Source organism: Urocampus carinirostris, chromosome 9 (assembly GCF_059441175.1).
Source record: "Urocampus carinirostris isolate Australia breed hairy pipefish chromosome 9, RoL_Ucar_1.0, whole genome shotgun sequence".
NCBI classification, from domain to species: Eukaryota; Metazoa; Chordata; class Actinopteri; order Syngnathiformes; family Syngnathidae; genus Urocampus; species Urocampus carinirostris.
Window position 1 is genome coordinate 42,502,897 of NC_142357.1, and position 22,199 is coordinate 42,525,095.

Here is a 22,199-nt window from a genome sequence, read left to right on the forward strand (position 1 = left end):
ATTTCTTTCTTCATCCCCCTTTCTTTTCCCCCTCTCTCACAACTTTTGTTTCTCCCACTCTCTTTTTCTTTCTTTGACCCGCCCTCGCTCCTTTTCCCTCCCTCTTTCTCTTATTTCTTTATCTCTTTTTCTCTACCTTTTGTTGCTCTTTGTCTCTTTCCCTCTCTCTGTGTCTTTTAACCTCTTTTGCTCTAACTTCCTTTTTTTCCTTTTCTCTCTTTTCTCTTACTCCCTTCATGCTTTCTTTTCTCTTTTCTCTCCTTCTGTATTTCTATTTCTCTTTGGATTTCTTTCTTCATCCCCCTTTCTTTTCCCCCTCTCTCACAACTTTTGTTTCTCCCGCTCTCTTTTTCTTTCTTTGACCCGCCCTCGCTCCTTTTCCCTCCCTCTTTCTCTTATTTCTTGATCTCTTTTTCTCTCCCTTTGTTGCTCTTTGTCTCTTTCTCTCTCTGTGTCTTTTAACCTCTTTTGCTCTAACTTCCTTTTTTCCTTTTCTCTCTTTTCTCTTCCTCCCTTCATGCTTTCTTTTCTCTTTTCTCTCCTTCTGTCTCCATATTTCTCTTTGGATTTCTTTCTTCATCCCCCTTTCTTTTCCCCCTCTCTCACAACTTTTGTTTCTCCCGCTCTCTTTTTCTTTCTTTGTCCCGCCCTCTCTCCTTTTCCCTCCCTCTTTCTCTTATTTCTTTATCTCTTTTTCTCTCCCTTTGTTGCTCTTTGTCTCTCTGTGTCTTTTAACCTCTTTTGCTCTAACTTCCTTTTTTCCTTTTCTCTCTTTTCTCTTCCTCCCTTCATGCTTTCTTTTCTCTTTTCTCTCCTTCTGTCTCCATATTTCTCTTTGGATTTCTTTCTTCATCCCCCTTTCTTTTCCCCCTCTCTCACAACTTTTGTTTCTCCCGCTCTCTTTTTCTTTCTTTGACCCGCCCTCGCTCCTTTTCCCTCCCTCTTTCTCTTATTTCTTTATCTCTTTTTCTCTCCCTTTGTTGCTCTTTGTCTCTCTGTGTCTTTTAACCTCTTTTGCTCTAACTTCCTTTTTTCCTTTTCTCTCTTTTCTCTTCCTCCCTTCATGCTTTCTTTTCTCTTTTCTCTCCTTCTGTCTCCATATTTCTCTTTGGATTTCTTTCTTCATCCCCCTTTCTTTTCCCCCTCTCTCACAACTTTTGTTTCTCCCGCTCTCTTTTCCTTTCTTTGTCCCGCCCTCTCTCCTTTTCCCTCCCTCTTTCTCTTATTTCTTTATCTCTTTTTCTCTCCCTTTGTTGCTCTTTGTCTCTTTCTCTCTCTCTGTGTCTTTTAACCTCTTTTGCTCTAACTTCCTTTTTTCCTTTTCTCTCTTTTCTCTTCCTCCCTTCATGCTTTCTTTTCTCTTTTCTCTCCTTCTGTCTCCATATTTCTCTTTGGATTTCTTTCTTCATCCCCCTTTCTTTTCCCCCTCTCTCACAACTTTTGTTTCTCCCGCTCTCTTTTTCTTTCTTTGTCCCGCCCTCTCTCCTTTTCCCTCCCTCTTTCTCTTATTTCTTTATCTTTTTCTTTCTCTTTAATCTACTAATCCGGCCCCCGAGTTGAAATGAGTTGGACACCCCTGATTTAAAGACTTTCTATGACGGCAGTCAGGCCCGTGTCACTGTTAATGTCGCCCTCTAGCGGTAGTTTGGGAGAGTGCACCCGAAACGCTCAAACCAGAGATGAAAATTTGCGTTCCAGTCCGATTTTTTTAAAATAAAATATCTCTTTAAAATCTTAAAAAGTCGAATATGAATTTCGAACGTTTTAGAAACAAAAATAAATTTAAAAGAAGCGGAAATAAAATATGTTGACTCCTCCCCTTCTGCTTGGCCCCGCCCCCTTTTCTCCTCCTTTCGCCCTCCGAGACGCTCCATCCCGGAGTCGGCGGTCGTTCGCTCTCTCGCACGCCGGGGAAGGAAGCTCGCCCGCCCGCTACACTCCATGGGAAACCTCGCGACGGTTTTGAGCCACTCAAAACGAGAATAAAAGGGGGACATCATGAAGTTGGCGCTTTTCGTTCTCATCTCGGCTGCGTCCTCCGTCGGACGAGGTAAAGGGAACTTGAGCGAAACGCACGAGAGGATTTATTTCGGTGCACAATTCAAGTCCATTTCGGTTTTGCGTTTGGCACTTAAATGACGTTATTTTTCTAATATTATTGTCCTAAAAACTCACCGATTTACCGTCTTTTCATTGTCTTTATTGATTTTGAATCAAGGTTGTGAAACCATGTATGCAACGAGATTAGACGTGACACTCCCATTCCTCCATGCCCTTACAAACTGTCATATTTTCCCTTACAAAATAATCTTACATCATATTTTTTTCAAACGTGTTTATTTATGTAGTTTAACATGTTATATTGTACATGTGTTTCTTTATATCATAGATATTGCCAGGGTTGGGTAGGGTTACTTTAACTGGATCACTTTCAATGACTTTTGGATGACTCCAATACCAAATATGCTAAGAAAAGACAAAAAAAACTAAATATGAATAAAATGATGACTCACAACACGTGGTAAGCTTTCTCTCCTGGCTTTGATCTCCGGCAAAACGAACATCAAATGCGACATTTAAAGGAACCAGTAAACGCCAATATTTAAGGACCGTGCCCACAGCAAAAGCTGTCAGATGTTTACCTGCTCTTGATGGCACTGGAGTTTTAAAACAAATTTTGTGGATATAGTACATACAGACAAACAGGAGGACACTACGCCTGCTTCTCATCACCTGCACCTGACTCTAATAAATCTAAAGGAACCAGTAAACGCCAATATTTAAGGACCGTGCCCACAGCAAAAGCTGTCAGATGTTTACCTGCTCTTGATGGCACTGGAGTTTTAAAACAAATTTTGTGGATATAGTACATACAGACTAACAGGAGGACACTACGCCTGCTTCTGATCACCTGCACCTGACTCTAATAAATCCAAAGGAACCAGTATGTCACGAGGTGGAGTGGAAGGGGGCTGTCACGAGGCGTGGTGGAGTGGAAGGGGTGACCGGACCGGAACGGAGGCAGGAGGCAGGAAGGGAGAACTCAATTGCGTGACGATCCATAAGTTTTATTTAACAAAATAAAAGTCGCCCAATACTCCGGGACAAAACAGAACAATACAGAGTTCCTCCGGCACGAACTCAAGAGGACAGGGCATAACAGACGGAAAATGTTTTAAAACTAAAACAGGACAAGGCATAACAGACCGGGGAATGTGTAATGAGCCAGCGCCCGCCAAACCCACAACCCAGCCTTAAGTAGCAGACCAGCAATCAGCTGATCTGCTACAGCTTGAGTTCGGGGGCGCGGCAGACTGGTTGCCACGGCGACCGTGACACAGTAAACGCCAATATTTAAGGACCGTGCCCACAGCAAAATCTGTCAGATGTTTACCTGCTCTTGATGGCACTGGAGTTTTAAAACAAATTTTGTGGATATAGTCAGGGTTGGGTAGGATTACTTTAACTGGATTACTTTCAATGACTTTTGGATGACTCCAATACCAAATATGCTAATAAAAGACAAAAAAAACTAAATATGAATAAAATGATGACTCACAACATGTGGTAAGCTTTCTCTCCTGGCTTTGATCTCCGGCAAAACGAACATCAAATGCGACATTTAAAGGAGCCAGTAAACACCAATATTTAAGGACCGTGCCCACAGCAAAAGCTGTCAGATGTTTACCTGCTCATGATGGCACTGGAGTTTTAAAACAAATTTTGTGGATATAGTACATAGAGACAAACAGGAGGACACTACGCCTGCTTCTCATCACCTGCACCTGACTCTAATAAATCTAAAGGAACCAGTAAACGCCAATATTTAAGGACCGTGCCCACAGCAAAAGCTGTCAGATGTTTACCTGCTCTTAATGGCACTGGAGTTTTAAAACAAATTTTGTGGATTTAGTCAGGGTTGGGTAGGGTTACTTGAACGTGATTACTTTTAATAACTTTTGGATGACTCCAATAGCAAATATGCTAATAAAAGACAAATGAAACTAAATATGAATAAAATGATGACTCACAACACGTGGTAAGCCTTCTTTCCTGGCTTTGATCTCTTTGGTCCCTGGCAAAACTAACATAAAATGTGACAGAGCCGTTTGAGAACCGGCTCTCTGTTTAATGAGTTGAGCCAAAAAAGCCGGTTCTCAAAAAAGAGACGGACTTCCTTTCACTACCCCACATGAAATCCGATGTTGAATGATGCATGATGGGAAATCCCCAGGCGGCAGACGCATGCGCACAGTAGCATCAAAACGCTCGCTTCGTTTGCGGGAAAAAAAACGATACCGAGATAGAGGCTACCGCGGCCAACTCGTTTGACTTGATAGATTTGCCGTTTGGTGATAGTCGGTGTATACCGGATGGTACCAGTAATCGACAAATTTGTGTTTTTCCGTACGGACTTTCTTGTACGTCGTACACGTCTTAAAATGCATCATAAAAGTACTTTGTACGGCAAAAACCTACAGGTTGACAGGGTTGGGTAGAGTTACTTTAACTGGATTACTTTCAATGACTTTTGGATGACTCCAATACCACATATGCTAATAAAAGACAAATGAAACTAAATATGAATCAAATGATGACTCACAACACGTGGTAAGCTTTCTTTCCTGGCTTTGATCTCTTTGGTCTCTGGCAAAACTAACATAAAATGTGACAGAGCCGTTTGAGAACCGTCTCTCTTTAATGAGTTGAGCCGAAAAAGCCGGTTCTCTAGAAAGAGACGGACTTCCTTTCTCTACACAACTACCACATGAAATCCGATGTTGAATGATGCATGATGGGAAATCCCCAGGCAGCAGACGCATGCGCACAGTAGCATCAAAACGCTCGCTTCGTTTGCGGGAAAAAAAACGATACCGAGATAGAGGCTACCGCGGCCAACTCGTTTGACTTGATTGATTTACCGTTTGGTGATAGTCGGTGTACCGGATGGTACCCATCTTTGATAAATTTGCGTTTTTCCGTACAGATTTTTCTTGTACTTTGTACGACAAAAACCTACAGGTTAACAGGTATGTAAAAAACTCACCTATTTACTGTCTTTTTATTCGGAATGGATAAAACTGTCTTTATTGATATTGAATCAAGGTTGTTGAACCATGTAAGCAATGAGATTAGACATGACACTCCAGGGTAAAACGTGTAACAAAGACTTTGAGGAGGTATAGGAGAAAATACTGGTGTAAGCAGTAAAAGCACCCTTTTACTGACAAATTTTACCTAGCCTTTCTCAAAGATAGACAAAAGGAAGGAGAAAATATTTTTTAAAGGAATAAAAAATAAATGGAAAAAAAAGGGAGATTAAAATCGATTCAAATCTGCTTACAAAGAGAGAAAGGGAGAAAGAGAGAGGGAGAGAAGAGAGAGAGAGAGAGAGAACGTGAGAAACAAAAGAGGTAAAAAGAGAAATAGTGAGAGAGGGAAAGAAAGAGAGAGAAAGAAAGAAATCCAAAGAGAAATCCAAAGAGAGAAGGAGAGAAAAGAAAAGAAGAGAAGAAGGGGATAAGGCAAGAGCAAAAACAGAGAGAAAAGGGAAAAAGGTAGAGAGAGCAAAAGAAGGTAAAAAGACACACAGAAAGAGAAAGGCAAGACATTGAATCCCTAAGAGTAGATCAGGATCAAAAACGGGTCGAAGCCGGGGGACAGACGGGAGCAAAAAACAGGTGGGAGTCAGGGTCGAAAAGAAGGCTTGCCTAGTGTAAACTGAGGTTCGCAGACGGACTGACAACGGGGGATTGACAGGACTTTTTAGGACTGATACCAAGTTTTTTAACTGCATGCACACATGCAAATAAATAGGTGGAGTCAAGTATGCCATTGTTGGTGTGCACAGGTAGACACTAGGTGGTGCTAGAGCCCCTGCCACTCTGCCATGTTTTATTTTCACTTTAGTGTCTTTTTTTGTTTCAAATCCAGATGATGTTGGCATTTTGGAGTTAAAAGTGCATCATTTATCGGACAAAGTCGTGCTTTTCTACAGTTTGGGCAATTTACTATCAATGAAACACATTATTTTTTTATGTTAAACTGCAGATTATTACATTAGATTTTGGATTTTTGGGGGAGTAGTAGCCTAACAGGCCAAAGGTCCCCGGTTCGAGACCGGGTACATACGTTTCTTGGCCTGGGTGCCACCAAGGTGTACTTGACACACCACAGGAACAACGTGCAGAAAACTTGCTGTTGCTGCAGGTGTCCAGCAGATGGCACTGATGCACTATAGATTTCCAAGGAACAATCAACATTGTCAATACCAAAATAAGCAATGCTGGATTTTGTTTTTCCAATTTTTGTAGTTTTCATAGAAAGCGGGTATTTTTTATTTGGCTATTATGTGGCGTGGTGATCTACAGAAGAATTGTAGTATTAGATGGCGCTTTTAAAGCTACAGGTTGTACTAAAAAACATGAATGAGGGGAATTTGTGAGGAACCAGAACAGGATCAGGACCCAATCGCGTGACGTTTCTCACACTAGCATTTTATTTTACGGGAAATGGGGAGTCATGCACGGTAGGCAGCCGGTCTGGCGTGGAAAGACAGGAAGCCAGAGACCAACAAGATCGATGCCAATTGCCCGAGTTGATATCGGAAAGATGGGGTAGATACAGTTGTGGATTATTGGAGTCGAGCTTGACATAAGGAGAACACATTAGTTTAAAACGGGAAATTCCAGGCTGGTTTCTCCCGAGTGTAAATGTCAGCGAATGTTATTATTAATCGCCTTGGGCTGCCAAGTAATAACATTCTTCTTGGCGTGGAACATGCGGTCAAGCCGACCCCAACGAGTTCTTGGAAATTGTGTAACTGTGGAAAATCGAAAGAGGACGAAAACATTCTGTCTGGTAGCGTGCATTTTGAGACAAACACGTGCGTCATCGCGAGGGGGAGGTGCTCAGTAGTACGAGATGCCGTCTGAGGATATAAAAAGCCGATTGTCTCTTAGACGAATGAGATCTCCGTCTTCTCCCGCCAAGACTTCTCCCTGCATCGTGTTTTACATATTTTGGGGCAAGGCAATAAGATCTGCTCCAAAAATACCGGACAGGACAGACAGGATAGATAACCAATCAGGATATCGAAAATAAACAGGAGAAACTAGACAGGAACGAAAATTGGAGAAAATAATAAACAGGACAAAAATAGACGGGAACGAAACTGGAAAACCGAAATGAAACAGAACGATATAAACGGGAACAATACCGGACAAGAAATACCAACAGGAACAGGACCGAGTCGAAACCCACATCTTGCGGGGCAGAGGTTCGGTTGACGGACTGACAAAGGAAAAATGAGAGCACTGAGCTTAAAAAGGCGGAAAGCCAATCTGTTAATGAGCCGCAGCTGGCGCCACACGGGCGGGGCCAATTGGGCGCCATGGCAACCGTGACAGAATTATTGGTGAGCACACATTGGCATTAGACACTGCTAAAGCTCCCGCTCCCCTCTTTTGGGAAGCTAGCGTTTATTTTCACTTAATGTTTTCCAAAAAAAAAAAAACATAATAATAAATTGAGCTATTTGAGTCTGATACCAAATAACAATAGTAAAGTCATGTTGATTTGTTTGGCCCTTAATAATAAAAAAGACAGCATCCCCTGATCTAAAACCGACATGAGGGCTAGGGAAAACTCAAAAACCTCAAGTCAAGTCATGTTGATTTGTTTGGCCCTTAATTACAAAGAGTCTCAAAGGGCTGCACATATTAAAGAATATTGCAAACCACAGACTGTTATGTTAGCATCCCCTGATCTAAAACCGACATGAGGGCAAGGGAAAACTCAAAAACCTCAAGTCCAGTCAAGTCATATTGATTTGTTTGGCCCTTAATTACAAAGAGTCTCAAAGGGCTGCACATATCAAAGAATATTGCAAACCACAGACTGTTATGACAGCATCCCCTGATCTAAAACCGACATGAGGGCAAGGGAAAACTCAAAAACCTCAAGTCAAGTCCATTCAAGTCATATTGATTTGTTTGGCCCTTAATTACAAAGAGTCTCAAAGGGCTGCAGAGATCAAAGAATATTGCAAACCACAGACTGTTATGACAGCATCCCCTGATCTAAAACCGACATGAGGGCAAGGGAAAACTCAAAAACCTCAAGTCCAGTCAAGTCATATTGATTTGTTTGGCCCTTAATTACAAAGAGTCTCAAAGGGCTGCACATATCAAAGAATATTGCAAACCACAGACTGTTATGACAGCATCCCCTGATCTAAAACCGACATGAGGGCAAGGGAAAACTCAAAAACCTCAAGTCCAGTCAAGTCATATTGATTTGTTTGGCCCTTAATTACAAAGAGTCTCAAAGGGCTGCACATATCAAAGAATATTGCAAACCACAGACTGTTATGACAGCATCCCCTGATCTAAAACCGACATGAGGGCAAGGGAAAACTCAAAAACCTCAAGTCAAGTCCATTCAAGTCATATTGATTTGTTTGGCCCTTAATTACAAAGAGTCTCAAAGGGCTGCAGAGATCAAAGAATATTGCAAACCACAGACTGTTATGACAGCATCCCCTGATCTAAAACCGACATGAGGGCAAGGGAAAACTCAAAAACCTCAAGTCAAGTCAAGTCATATTGATTTGTTTGGCCCTTAATTACAAAGAGTCTCAAAGGGCTGCACATATCAAAGAATATTGCAAACCACAGACTGTTATGACAGCATCCCCTGATCTAAAACCGACATGAGGGCAAGGGAAAACTCAAAAACCTCAAGTCAAGTCCAGTCATGTTGATTTGTTTGGCCCTTATTCACAAGAAGTCTCAAAGGGCCGTACGATCCACCATCCCCTGATCTAAAACCGACATGAGGGCAAGGGAAAACTCAAAAACCTCAAGTCAAGTCCATTCAAGTCATGTTGATTTGTTTGGCCCTTAATTACAAAGAGTCTCAAAGGGCTGCACAGATCAAAGAATATTGCAAACCACAGACTGTTATGACAGCATCCCCTGATCTAAAACCGACATGAGGGCAAGGGAAAACTCAAAAACCTCAAGTCATGTTTATTTGTTGGCCCTTATTCACAAGAAGTCTCAAAGGGCCGCACGATCCACCATCCCCTGATCTAAAACCTACATGAGGACAAGGAAAACAAACTTTTTTTAATTTACTCGGAAAAAGTACAACCTTGCCGCTTTTTGACCATTTATCATCAATTATAAACAACTTCTCAAATGTGAAACTACTGTATATGTTAGATATTGTTTTTGTGGTGTTTTTTTTATATTCAGGGGCAAACGATTTTGTGTCCTTGGCGGAGATGGAAGACGCCCTGCTGAAGAACCTGTTCCAAGGCTACCAGCGTTGGGTCCGGCCCATCCAGCACGCCAACGATACCATCAGGGTTCGCTTTGGACTCAAAATCTCGCAGCTGGTCGACGTGGTACGATGCTTGGCTGCTTCGTTTCCGTGGTTATCATGTTTTTGCTTCTCCCTTTAGCATCAGGTCAAACCATGGGACCTATAGCTAGTAAAGACAGTCATTGAATGCAGAATAGTATTGCCAATTTGCATATTCTGTAACAATAGATTTGATATTTAACTGCAGTTTACATATATATCTGTCAGGACCAGAACAGAGACAGGACCCACTTGCGTAACGTTTCTCTCAGTTTTATTGGAAGTAGGGAAAGGGTTGCCCCCACGATCCCGTGATTGGTGGGCGCGGGGAGCAAGTCGCTCTGAACGCGGAAGCGGGACGAGCAATAGCGGTGTCGGGAACAGAAAAATGGGTCACTAGCCGGGACAGGAGAGCAAAAACGTGGTTTTCATGTTTTTACTTCTCCCTTTAGCATCAGGTCAAGCCGTGGGACCTATAGCTAGTAAAGACAGTCATTGAATGCAGAATAGTATTGCCAATTTGCATATTCTGTAACAAGAGATTTAATATTGAACTGCAGTTTACATATATATCTGTCAGGACCAGAACGGAGACAGGACCCACTTTACTTCTCCTTTTAGCATCAGGTCAAACCATGGGACCTATAGCTAGTAAACACAGTCATTAATTGCAGAATACCGCGCGCAATTAGCCGTGTTTAGGTAGTACAAACAACCGCTCGCTTTTGGTATAATAAAGTCAAACTTGAGATAAAACGTGACAGAAGAGAATATACTTATGTCGCGTCGCTGAGTTCCTCCATGATAAACTGAGCGCCACATAAAAAGGGGGTGAGGTGGTCAGTAACTCACCATGACTAAGCATTGTGTCAGGGCCTCCCCCTCCCCTTCACAATAGGAGTGTTCACACCGTGTCTTCAGTTGACATAAGCTCGCGCTCAATGGCGTCAAGTCAATAAATGTTTTTATTGAAAAGGTAAGGTATAGTTTCAATGTTAATATTTTAGCTCTAGCTCTAAGACTTTGAACAAACCAAAGGAAGAGAAAATGGAGGATGCTTATTTAAACTAAATTGTTAATGTAGTGGATTGATTTTAATTTCCGAAAAATCAAAGCGCATTCCTTTCGGCGGCGATATTAATATTTCATCTCCGGTTAGCTTGAATCGCTCTGCACAAACCTAAGGGAGGCAAAATGGAGGACGCTAATGGAGGATGCTAATGGATAAGCTACACTCCCGGGCGTGAAATATTCATCCCGAGCGTTTTTAGCATCCGGCTGCCACAAAGCGGGGGCAACAAAAAAAAAATGGATTTCGGATGACAGCCAATGAGAACGCAATGCCAATGTGTGATGTCATTTCCAAGCTATCTGATTGGCTGCGAGCGATATCTCGATTAGATCAAGCCGGACTTCTGCTCGATGTGATTGTTGCGGCGGCTAAGTGAAGCTGACACACACACAGCTGCAGCTAGCAAAGAAGCCTTTTAGTTTTAATTACTACTTTCATTTTATTTATCTTATACATTTTATATATATATATAAATAAGTTGTATACACATCTGTCAAAAATGGGTTTTGTTGTGTGTTCTTGTCCTGTCCTACACTTTGTCATATCCTGTTTTCCTTTACTGTCATGTTCTGTGTTCTTGCTTTTAGAGTGTATATGTATACATTCAGTGTTCTTCCATGTTTTGTTCAGTTAAAGCTAGCGAGTATTCCAACATTATCTGCATTATATTTCATTGTCTTGTCGTCACGACACTCTTGTTGTTGGTCTGCCCACGAGCGTTAGGTTTCTTGGGTCATCTTACTTCCATGTTTTGTTCAGTGTACCAACTTATCCTGCATTTCTTCTCTTTCATATTTTTCCCAATTAAAATTAGTGGGAATAATGTGCCGACATTATATGAGAATTATTCTTGTGTCGCCTTACTTTCATGTTATGTTCTTTTAGAACTGGTTGGTGCCTAAGTGTTTTACAGGCATTCTATTGATTTTGAGTTTTGTTCCGTTAGAATAATGCATCATTCCAACATATGCCGTGCTTACCCCTTTTTCACGTTTTGTTCAGTTAGAGATAGTGTCCTAACATGTTCAGCATTTCTTTTTTTTCTATATTTCAGGCAGTAAGATCCAATTACTGTGCATTATATTTCATGGCACTTGTTGTTGGTCTGTCCACGAGCGGGAGGTTTTTTGTGTCATCTCATTTCCATGTTTTGTTCAGTTAAAGCTAGTTGGTATTCCAGCATTATCTGCATTATATTTCATAGTCTTGTCATCAAGACACTCTTGTTGGTCTGCCCACGAGCGTGAGGTTTCTTGGGTAATTTCACTTCCATGTTTTGTTCAGTGTACCAACATATCCCGCATTTCTTCTTTCATATATTTCCCAATTAAAATTAGTGGGATTAATGTGCTAGCATTATATGAGAATTATTCTCATGTCGCCTTACTTTCATGTTATGTTCTGTTAGAACTGGTTGGTGCCTAAGTGTTTTACAGGCATCCTCTTGATTTTGAGTTTTGTTCCGTTAGAATAATGCATCATTCCAACATATGCCATGTTTACCTTTTTTTAACGTTTTGTTCAGTTAGAGATAGTGTCTTAACATATTATGCATTTCTTTTTTTCTATATTTTTTAGGCAGTAAGATCCAATTACTGTGCATTATATTTCATGGCCTTGTCGTCACGGCCCTTGTTGTTGGTCTGCCCACAAGCATGAAGTTTCTTGGGTCATCTCACTTCCATGTTTTGTTCAGTGTACCAACATATCCTGCATTTCATCTTTCATATTTTTAATTTTAATTTAATTTTTAATAGGAATTAGTGGGATTCATGTGCTAGCATTATATGAGAATTATTCTTGTGGCGCCTTACTTTCATGTTATGTTCTGTTAGAACTAGTTGGTGCCTAAGTGTTTTACAGGCATCGTCTTGATTTTGAGTTTTGTTCCGTTAGAATAATGCATCATTCCAATATATGCCGCGTTTACCCTTTTTTTTTTTTTTTTAAACGTTTTGTTCAGTTAGAGATTTTTCTATATTTCAAGCAGTAAGATCCAATTACTGTGCATTATATTTCATGGTCTTGTCGTCACGGCACTTGTTTTTGGTCTGTCCACGATCATGAAGTTTCTTGTGTCATCTCATTTCCATGTTTTGTTAAGTTTGAGCTAGTTAGTATTCCTAAATTATGTTTCATGGTTTTGCTGTTTAGGCACTGTCATTATTGTGCTATCGAGGCCCGAGTGGATATTGTGTTGTCTACCTTTCATGTTTTGTTCTGATCTGGATATCGTGCATTTTCTCTCTTTAGAATTAGTGAGATTAATGTGCCTACATTACATGAGAATTTTTCTTGTGTCACCTTCCTTTCAAGTATGGTTCTGTTAGAGCTGGTTGGTGCTTAACTGTTTTACATGCTTCGTTTGGATTTTGCGTTTTTGTTCTGTTAGAATGATGCTTTGTTCAAACGTATGCCGTGTTTTTTTTATGTTTTTTTCAGTTAGAGATAGTGTCCTAACGTATTCTGCATTTCCTTTTTTTCTGTATTTCAGGCAGTAAGATTCAATTACTGTGCATTATATTTCATGGCCTTGTCTTGCTGTTGGTTTGTCCACGATAGGGTTATTCATTGTGTCATCTACCTTTCATGTTTTGATCTGTTAAAGCTGGTTGTTGTTGGAACACTATGCGGTTGTTGTATTCACTTTGAGTATTTTCTCTGCATATTTGGTGTTTGTTCAGTTAGAACTGGTAGGCATTCAACGTATGCTGCATTCTTATTTTTCAGTGTGGCCATGGAAAAACAAATTCATCAGGGTTTATTCTATTGGCTAGTTCCCTTTACATTGTAATCAACTTAATTGTCTTTTATTACTCTTCTGTGTTATGTTTAGGATGAAAAGAACCAGTTAATGACGACTAACGTTTGGCTTTGGCAGGTAAGCACACAACCGCAGTTGTCATTTTGTTGATACTAAATCAAGAGGTATATACATTACGCACATTTGACTGTATTAGTAATTAGATTTTATAGAAAAATAAAATAAAGACAGTTATATCCATTCCAAATAAAAAGACAGTAAAAAGGTGAATTTTTAGGACAATAATATTAGAAAATAATGTCATTCAATTGCCTTACTCGTCAAAAGAAAAACGCATACCTGTTAAGCTGTACGTTTTTGCAGTACAAAGTACGTGTATGATGCATTTTAAGACGTGTACGATGTACGAGAAAATTCGTACGGAAAAACGCAAATTTGGCAATGATGGGTACCATCCGGTGTACACGACCATCACGAAACGGCAAATTAATCAAGTCAAAGGAGTTGGCCGCGGTAGCCTCTATCTCGGTATGTTTCTTTTCCGTTGCAAACGAAGCCAGCGGTTTGATGCTACTGTGCGCATGCGTCTGCCGCCTGGGGATTTCCCATCATGCATCATTCCGATCAGGGGTTGAGTCAATTTGAAATACATGTGGTCTTAAAAAACATCGGATTTCATGTGAGAGTTGTGTAGTGAAAGGAAGTCCGTCTCTTTTTAGAGAACCGGCTTTTTTGGCTCCACTCATGAAAAGAGCCTGCTCTCAAAGGGCTCACTTGCTTTGATACATTATATTACGAAGTATTATGTTGTATAAAGAAGTTAAGAAAAAAAGGAAGTATAAAAAGGAGAAGATCAAAAATGACAGGTTTGTGGTTATCCCTATAATCAGTATATTACCAACAATAATTGAATGCAGAAAATGAATTCATCATTTGAATAAGAAAATTCTACTTAATTATTTTCGCATGTGTTTTTTCCTTCTACAGTGAACGTCCAAGCGACTTCATTTTTGAACTTTTTTCATAATAAAGCTCATTCATGTCGAGCAACTCAGTATCTCACAACAAAATGTTCATTAACAGTATATATGATATGACGAAACACGTGTACAATATAACATGTTAAACGACAGAAATAATAAATGAACATAAAAAATATGGTGTAAGATTATTTTGTATTTTGTAAGGGTAAATACCATAACCCCGGATATATGAATACAAGATTTAAGTTTAGGGTTGAAATGTTTTGGGTTTTTTGTTGAGCAGCAATGGATGGATTACAAGCTGCGTTGGAATCCCGACAAATACGGAGGCATCACCTCCATTCGCGTTCCCTCGGAAAACATTTGGCTCCCGGACATCGTCCTGTACGAAAAGTAAGAGCCCACATTTTCTGGATTTTTTTCTTTCTACATGTAGGAATAATATCGGAAACAAAACAAAATCCTCAAAGCAATATCAAGTCAAGTCATGTTTATTTGTGACGCCCTTAATCACAAGAGAGTCTCAAAGGGCTGCACAGACTACAGATTATTGCAAACCACAGGCTATTATGACGCCATCCCCTGATCTAAAACCTACATGAGGGCAAGGGAAAACTCAAAAACCTCAAGTCAAATCATGTTTATTTGTGACGGCCTTAATCACAAAGAGTCTCAAAGGGCTGCACAGCCCACAGATTATTGCAAACCACAGATTATGACACTATCACCTGATCTAAAACCTACATGAGGGCAAGGGAAAACTCAAAAACCTCAAGTCAAGTCCAGTCAAGTCATGTTGATTTGTTTGGCCCTTAATTACAAAGAGTCTCAAAGGGCTGCACAGATCAAAAAATATTGCAAACCACAGACTATTATGACACCGTCACCTGATCTAAAGCCTACATGAGGGCAAGGGAAAACTCAAAAACCTCAACATGAGTCAAGTCATGTTTATTTGTATAGCCCTTAATCCCAAAGAGTCTCAAAGGGCTGCAAAGACCACAGATTACTGCAAACCACAGACTATTATGACACCATCCCCTGATCTAAAACCTACATGAGGGCAAATAATACACAGATATTGTCAACTTAAAATATAGGTTATTCATATGCTATAGAATAGAAGTGTGTTTTAAGCTTAGATTTAAACATTTCCACTGAGGTTGCAGAACGGATCTCAGGGGGAAGAGCATTCCACAGCCTGCGGATCTCTTCTTGGCTCTCGGGATCACTAGTTGACCAGCGTTTTCAGAGCGAAGGCTCTGGACCGGAACGTAAGGGGAAATTCAATCTGAGGGAGCAAGTCCATGCATGATTTTGTATACTTGTAACAGAACCTTGAAATCACATCTTATGTTAACAGGGAGCCAATGCAGGTTAGCTAAAATCAGGGTCATGTGATCAAACTTTCTTGTCTTAGTTAAAAGCCTGGCTGCAGCATTTTGTACTAGCTGACGGCTCTTGATTTTGGACTTCGGGAGACCGGAGAGTAGTGCATTACATTCACCGAGACAGGAGGCAACAAACACATAGGCATGGGGCGTAATTTAGCAATGTTGCGAAGATGGAAGAAAGCTTTTCTAGTAATATTCTTCACGTGTGTTTGAAGAGACAGATCGGGGTCAAATATGACTCCTAGATTTATGACTGAGTCACTCTGGGTGATATTACATTTGTCAATGTTCAGAGCAGCTTTTGAGAACAAGTCACGGCATTTAGATCATTTATAACTATCGATTCAGTATCTATTCACTCCCTCCACAGACACACTGAAACATTGCTTTATTTATAAGTTAACTCCCCAATCGTGTTACTGAACTTGTTTTCCAATTTGTATTTTTTGACCTTTGTGCACTGTAACTTTGACTTAAGTCGCTTCTTAATGAGTAATTTTGAGCCCTGATTTTTGTGCGCTGGCTCGATTTTCTTGTGCGCAGAGAATGTGCGAGCAGTGCGCAATTGCACACAGCTTAGAGCAGGGGTGTCAAACTCAATTTACCTCGGGGGCCACAGGATAGAACAAACATTCTCTCAGGGGCCGGACTAGTAGATTAGAGAGAAAAAAAGAGAGAAAGAAATAAGACAAAGCGAAAGAGAGAAAAAGAGGGTGGGACAAAGAAAGAGAGAAAGAGAGAGAGAAAAAAAGAAAAAAGAGAGAGAGAGAGAACGTGAAACGTGAGAAACAAGAGATAAAGACAAATAATGAGAGAGGGGGAAAGAAAGAGAGAGAAAGAAAAATATCCAAAGAGAAATTGAAAGAGAGGAGAGAAAAAAGAAGGAGAGAAAGAGAGAATGGGATAAGGAGAGAATGGGAAAGCAAGAGAGAGAGAGAGACAAGAGAGAGAGAGAAGGAAGAATGGAAGAGAGAGCAAAATAAGGTAAAAAGACAGAGAGAGAAAGAGACAAAGAGACACAAAGAAAGAGACAAAGAGAGACACAGAAAGTGAAAGAGAGAGACAGCGAGAGAGAGAAAAAGGGAAGGGAAAAAAAGAGAGAGAGAGAGAAATACAAGTCCACCGTCTTTGTGAGAGGCACCTGGCTTTGGCAACATCAAGTGGACATATTTCAACCTTCGGCTCGTTTTTCTCTTGCGCTTCACTGAGCGTTGTCTCGCGGGCCGGATTCAATCCCTTAGCGGGCCTGATCTGGCCCCCGGGCCGCATGTTTGACACCACTGGCTTAGAGGGAGCATTGGTCATAACCCAGGGCTCTTCTGTATTCAAAACGATGATGTTTCAACAGAAATAATATTGACAGTCATACTATTTTTTTAGTGCCGACGGGCGTTTCGAGGGCTCTTTGATGACAAAGGCTATCGTCAAGTACAACGGAGTCATTACCTGGACGCCGCCCGCAAGCTACAAGTCGGCCTGCACCATGGACGTCACCTTCTTCCCCTTCGACCGGCAGAACTGCACCATGAAGTTCGGATCCTGGACTTACGACGGCAACATGGTAGACCTGGTCCTCATCGACAGCCAGGTGGACCGCAAGGACTTTTTCGACAACGGCGAATGGGAGATCCTCAACGCCACCGGGGCTAAAGGCAACCGCAAGGACGGCGTTTACTCCTACCCGTTCCTCACTTACTCGTTCATCCTGAAGAGGCTACCGCTTTTCTACACCCTTTTCCTGATTATACCTTGTTTGGGTTTGTCCTTCCTGACCGTCCTGGTCTTCTACCTTCCGTCGGACGAAGGCGAGAAGTTGTCGCTGTCCACTTCGGTTCTTGTGTCGCTCACCGTGTTCCTGCTGGTCATTGAGGAGATCATCCCCTCGTCCTCCAAAGTCATCCCGCTCATTGGCGAGTATCTGCTCTTCATCATGATCTTCGTCACACTCTCCATCATCGTTACCGTCTTTGTCATCAACGTCCACCACCGATCTTCGGCGACCTACCATCCCATGTCCCCGTGGGTCCGAGAGCTCTTCCTGCAGAAGCTGCCCAGGTTGCTGTGCATGAGGGGCCACGTGGATAGGTACCACTACCCGGAGCTGGCCCCAGAGAGTCCGGAGGTTAGGTCCAAATCCGGGGTGCGCAGGCAGAAGCCGGCCTCAGAAGGAAAGGAGGATGAGGCTTGGGCTACCATGCTGGAGAAGGCAATCTACTCTGTGCGCTACATCAGCAGTCACATCCGCAAAGAACATTTTATCCGAGAGGTAAGAGCTGAACTCTCAATTTTTTGTTTTAAACATAGTTATTTTTAATTGCTTGTGGTCAGCGCATGTGCGGCACAGTTCTGAGGTCATGAGATCGAACCTCCTGTGCGGAGTTTGCATGTTCTCCCCGTGCTTATGTGAGGTTCCTCCGGCCACTCCGTTTTTTTTTCTTTATATTTGTTTTTAGGCAGTTTCATCAAATTGCTTTCAAAACACTTACAATTAATTCACAGTTCTGAGGTCATGAGATCGAACCTCCTGTGTGGAGTTTGCATGTTCTCCCCGTGCTTGCGTGGGTTTCCTCCGGGCACTCCGGTTTCCTCCCACTTTCCAAAAACATGCATGTCAGGTTAATTGGACGGTCCAAATTGTCCCTAGGCGAGAGAGCGAATTGTCTGTCCCTGTGTGCCCTGCGATTGGCTGGCAACCAGTTCAGGGTGTCCCCTGCCCACTGCCCGAAGATAGCTGGGATGGGCTCCAGCACCCCCGCGACCCTACGGAGGATGAGCGGTGCAGATAATGGATGGATGGATGTCGATGTGCTGAGAGGCAGCACGTGTCAGGAAGAAGAACTTGGAGATGGATGCAGAGTTGATGGGACATGCTAAAACTTTATGACACAGACATCACAATCCAAGCTAGCGTTCCCGAACAATGAAGATCTCAACACTTTTATAGACCAGGACCCAGAGGGCAGGGTCCTTAGCTTTAGGATCATTCCTTCTTCGGTTAAACTTGGTAATCACGGACTTTACTTGGAAGACCATATTTAGCAATACATCATATAATCATCTAAGACATCCTTGAGGGCCAAGTTTTTGGAGTTTCTCAGAACGGTTTGGCATGCAATTAAACACCCAGGCTAACCTCTTCACTGGAACTAGATGTTTCCGAACTCTAAAGCATATGAAAAACTAATGGCCTGTGGGCAGAATGTGGCTTGGCTTATCATTTTATGTGATGCCCAGTAACCCTGCCGTAGAAGATAACATAGAAAGTAATGAAACCACATTTTGGTGTCTGGAAAAACTAATTCAATCTCTCGCTCTCTCCCAGGTGGTCCAAGACTGGAAATTTGTGGCCCAGGTTCTAGACCGGATCTTCCTGTGGGCGTTTTTGACAGTCGCCATCCTGGGCACGGTCTTGATCTTCACCCCAGCTCTGCACATGTTCCTCCAAATCCCGCCACCCATTACCAGTGAAGACCCGACCTCAAGCTCGCCACTTTAGTGACTTCCATGCTAATATCAACGTCCATAAATAAGAATTTCTGATGCTATTAAACGGGGTATTTAGTCAATAGTGTGTTTTAGCGCACAACGACCTTTGTTTCTCAGTAATGTATTCCGGTAATTTAACTGATTTATTTGTTAGCACTGACATATACCGTATTTTCCGCACTATAAGGCGCACCGGGTTATAGGGCGCACCCCGAAAAAATAGTTTTTGGTCCTATATTTGACATACATAAGACGCACCGGATTATAAGGCGCTACAATGGGAACGTCGACAAAACAGTCAGATGGTTCAGTCCAACTTCTTACCCCCTTAACATTCCCAAAGCTTGCAAAGAAGCAAATACGTGTCGTAGACACGTGCGGATGCGGTGTCCGTACGATGTCACTCAAATGCATCGTTCCATCATTCGGAAGGTTCAAGTCTTGGGATTCAAGAAATGCCAAGCATTCCTTAGTTTCTATTTTCTTTTTCGCTTGCAACTTTACTGTGCATATGACAATAAACACTTGGAATTGAGTTGAATTTAAAAATAGACACTCCAATCCATCCATTATCTGCACCGCTTATCACAGAAACATCGAGTTCAGTCTGAAACAAGATACAGGGAAAATATATAGCCGGAGTAGCTCACCGAAGTCGTTGTGTTCAATAATAATGTGCAGCCATGCTCCTCTTATATCCGTGAGTGTAGTAAATCCAGGAGAATAAAATATTTACAAATACAGAATAGTAAAAAAAATGCTTTCTGTATGCCGTCAACCACGTGCTATACGCATTCATCTTTTTCGGCCAATTGCAGGCTTTGTTTTGCCGCTTCAGCCAATGCCAGCCTGTAAATGATAAAAAGGATCCGCCTCTTGACCGAATAACTTTAGCCAATAGTGATCGATTGAAATGATGATTGAAACATTGGTTAGCCAATGAAACGCCGGTAAATAAGTCCCAGCAAACACCGCAGACTACTTGGCGTTCAGGGGAAAATCTAGTCGGCGGCTGCAAGTTAGTTGGAAGACTTTGCGATTTATTATTGAACCATAAATAAGGCGCACTGTATTATAAGGCGCATGGTCAGCTTTTGAAAAAAATAAAGGCTTTCAGGTGCGCCTTATAGTGTGGAAAATACGGTTTTATATATATATATATATATATATATATATATATATATATAACAATTCCTTCAAAGTTGAGAGAAAAAATTATTATAATCCAATAAAATACAGGGATACAACAGTTTTTAAGGTGTTGGTCATAGAGTGAAATTGCCATATAGCGGTGGATAGAAACTGGTGCTAATTAACCAATTCAGGGGTGTTAAACTTGTTTTTTTCTCAGGGGCCACATGGTAGAAAATACATTCTCAGTAAAATAAAATAAAAATTGATACGTAGAAAAAATAGCATTAAAAATACCAAAAAGGAAATAAAAATGATTGAAAAGTATGGCAATACTGAAAAACAAAAAATGTAAAACTGCTGTAAAAGTACTGAAAAGCACAAACAATGTTAAAAGAGATACAAAAATATATTGAAATTAAAAAATAAAATATTAAAAAGGTTTGAAAAGAGAAATAAAATGTATTAAAAATACTGAAAAGTATGAAAGCATACAACAAGTACTAAAAAGTTACGAAACACACAATAAAAAAAAAAAAAAAGTGTGAAAATACAAAAAGTACTGAAAAGTACAGGGAAAAAAAAGTACTGAAAAACAAGGAAAATATATGAAAAGTGCTGTAAAGTATCCCGTACCATCTACTAAGTACCGAAAGTAAATGTAAAAGATGAGTATATTTAAACATTTCAGGTATGAACATGTATTGAAAAAAACAGTAAAGTATGAACAATACTTAAATATATAAACTGAAAGTATACAAAAGAAGCACTGAAAAAGTATAGGAAAAGTACTAAAAAATTACAAAACATACAATAAAAAATAATAGGACAGAAACGTAGTAAAAAGTGTGAAAATACAAAAAGTACTGAAAAGTACACGAAAAAAAAGTACTGAAAAACAAGGAAAAGGTAAGAAAAGTGCTGTAAAGTATCACATACCAACTACTAAGTACAGAAAGTAAATGTAAAAGATGAGAAGATTTAAACATTTCTGGTATGAAAATGTATTGAAAAGAACAGTAAAGTATGAACAATACTTAAATATATTAAACAAAAGTATTGACAAGTATAAACATTTATAAAAAAAAATACAGAATAATACGAAAAAATACACCCGTATTGGGCATATAAGGCACGGGACCCACAAAATATTTTTTCCACATTGTAATGTGAAAACATAGTAAGGAGGGGACGCTGTAACCCAGGGCTCTACTGTATAACTATTCTTACTGTCAGGACCGGAATGGAGACCGGACCCACTTGCGTTGAGTTTTCTTGGAAGAAAGAGAAAGGGTTGCGCCCACAATCTGGGGATTGCTGGAAAAGCAGGTCAGTAGGCGAACAAAAACGTGGTCGGGGTCGGAAGCGAGTCGTAAGCCAGGAAAGGACAGTAGACGTGGTCGGGATCAAAAACGCGTCAAAGCAGGGGGACAGACGGGAGCAAAAAAACTGGTGGGTGTCAGGGTCGAAAAAGGCTTGCCTAGTGTTCACTGGGGTTCGCAGACGGACTGACAAAAGGGGACAGATAGGAGTGGGTTTCGGACTATAAGCCGCTACTTTTTTTCCCTAACTTTCAACCCGGCGGCTTATTCAGTGATGCGGCCAATCTATGTAATTTTTCTAACGGCCGCTAGCGGCGCTCGAGTGTTGCTACCATTAACTGCCCTGTCAAAGCTGTATCATTATTATTAAAGCTTTGAAAACTCTCTCGGTGTACCGTCTTTCTTTGTAAATATGTGTAACCCATCTATAATATGTATTTGCAACTGCATATTTTTGTAATGTATTTATTTTAGACACTTATTCTGATATGTTTTGCACGGGTGAACGAAAAAGGAGGGGCGGAACAAACGCGGGGTGCCGAGTTTAAAGGTGAGGGACAGACAAGGAAAGAAGAGGGGGTAAAAAGTTGGTTAAAGAAAAAGGAGTTGCGTGAGTAAATGTCTTCGTCTGACATATTTTTCCCACCCTTACCTTTGGAAATATACACTTTTTTCCTT

General features: G+C 40.9%; 1 protein-coding gene across 1 annotated transcript; it reads left to right on the plus strand.

Annotated features, from left to right (window-relative positions):
• Nucleotides 1-1,868: 1,868 nt before the first annotated feature.
• On the plus strand, nt 1,869-20,213 carry LOC148360356 (neuronal acetylcholine receptor subunit non-alpha-2-like). Its single transcript, XM_088343952.1, has 6 exons — nt 1,869-2,050; nt 9,261-9,412; nt 13,278-13,322; nt 14,472-14,581; nt 16,963-17,848; nt 18,905-20,213. The coding sequence occupies exons 1-6, from the start codon at nt 1,999-2,001 to the stop codon at nt 19,076-19,078; spliced, it is 1,419 nt and encodes a 472-aa protein (XP_088200078.1). The 5' UTR covers nt 1,869-1,998; the 3' UTR covers nt 19,079-20,213.
• Nucleotides 20,214-22,199: the final 1,986 nt, after the last annotated feature.

Excerpts from the sequence above, each read along its gene's own strand:
- LOC148360356 (XM_088343952.1), top strand. The coding sequence starts at position 1,999 with ATGAAGTTGGCGCTTTTCGTTCTCATCTCGGCTGCGTCCTCCGTCGGA. Across the intron at positions 2,051-9,260 it reads TGCGTCCTCCGTCGGACGAG|GGGCAAACGATTTTGTGTCC; the intron begins GTAAAGGGAACT and ends TTTTATATTCAG. Across the intron at positions 17,849-18,904 it reads AAGAACATTTTATCCGAGAG|GTGGTCCAAGACTGGAAATT; the intron begins GTAAGAGCTGAA and ends GCTCTCTCCCAG.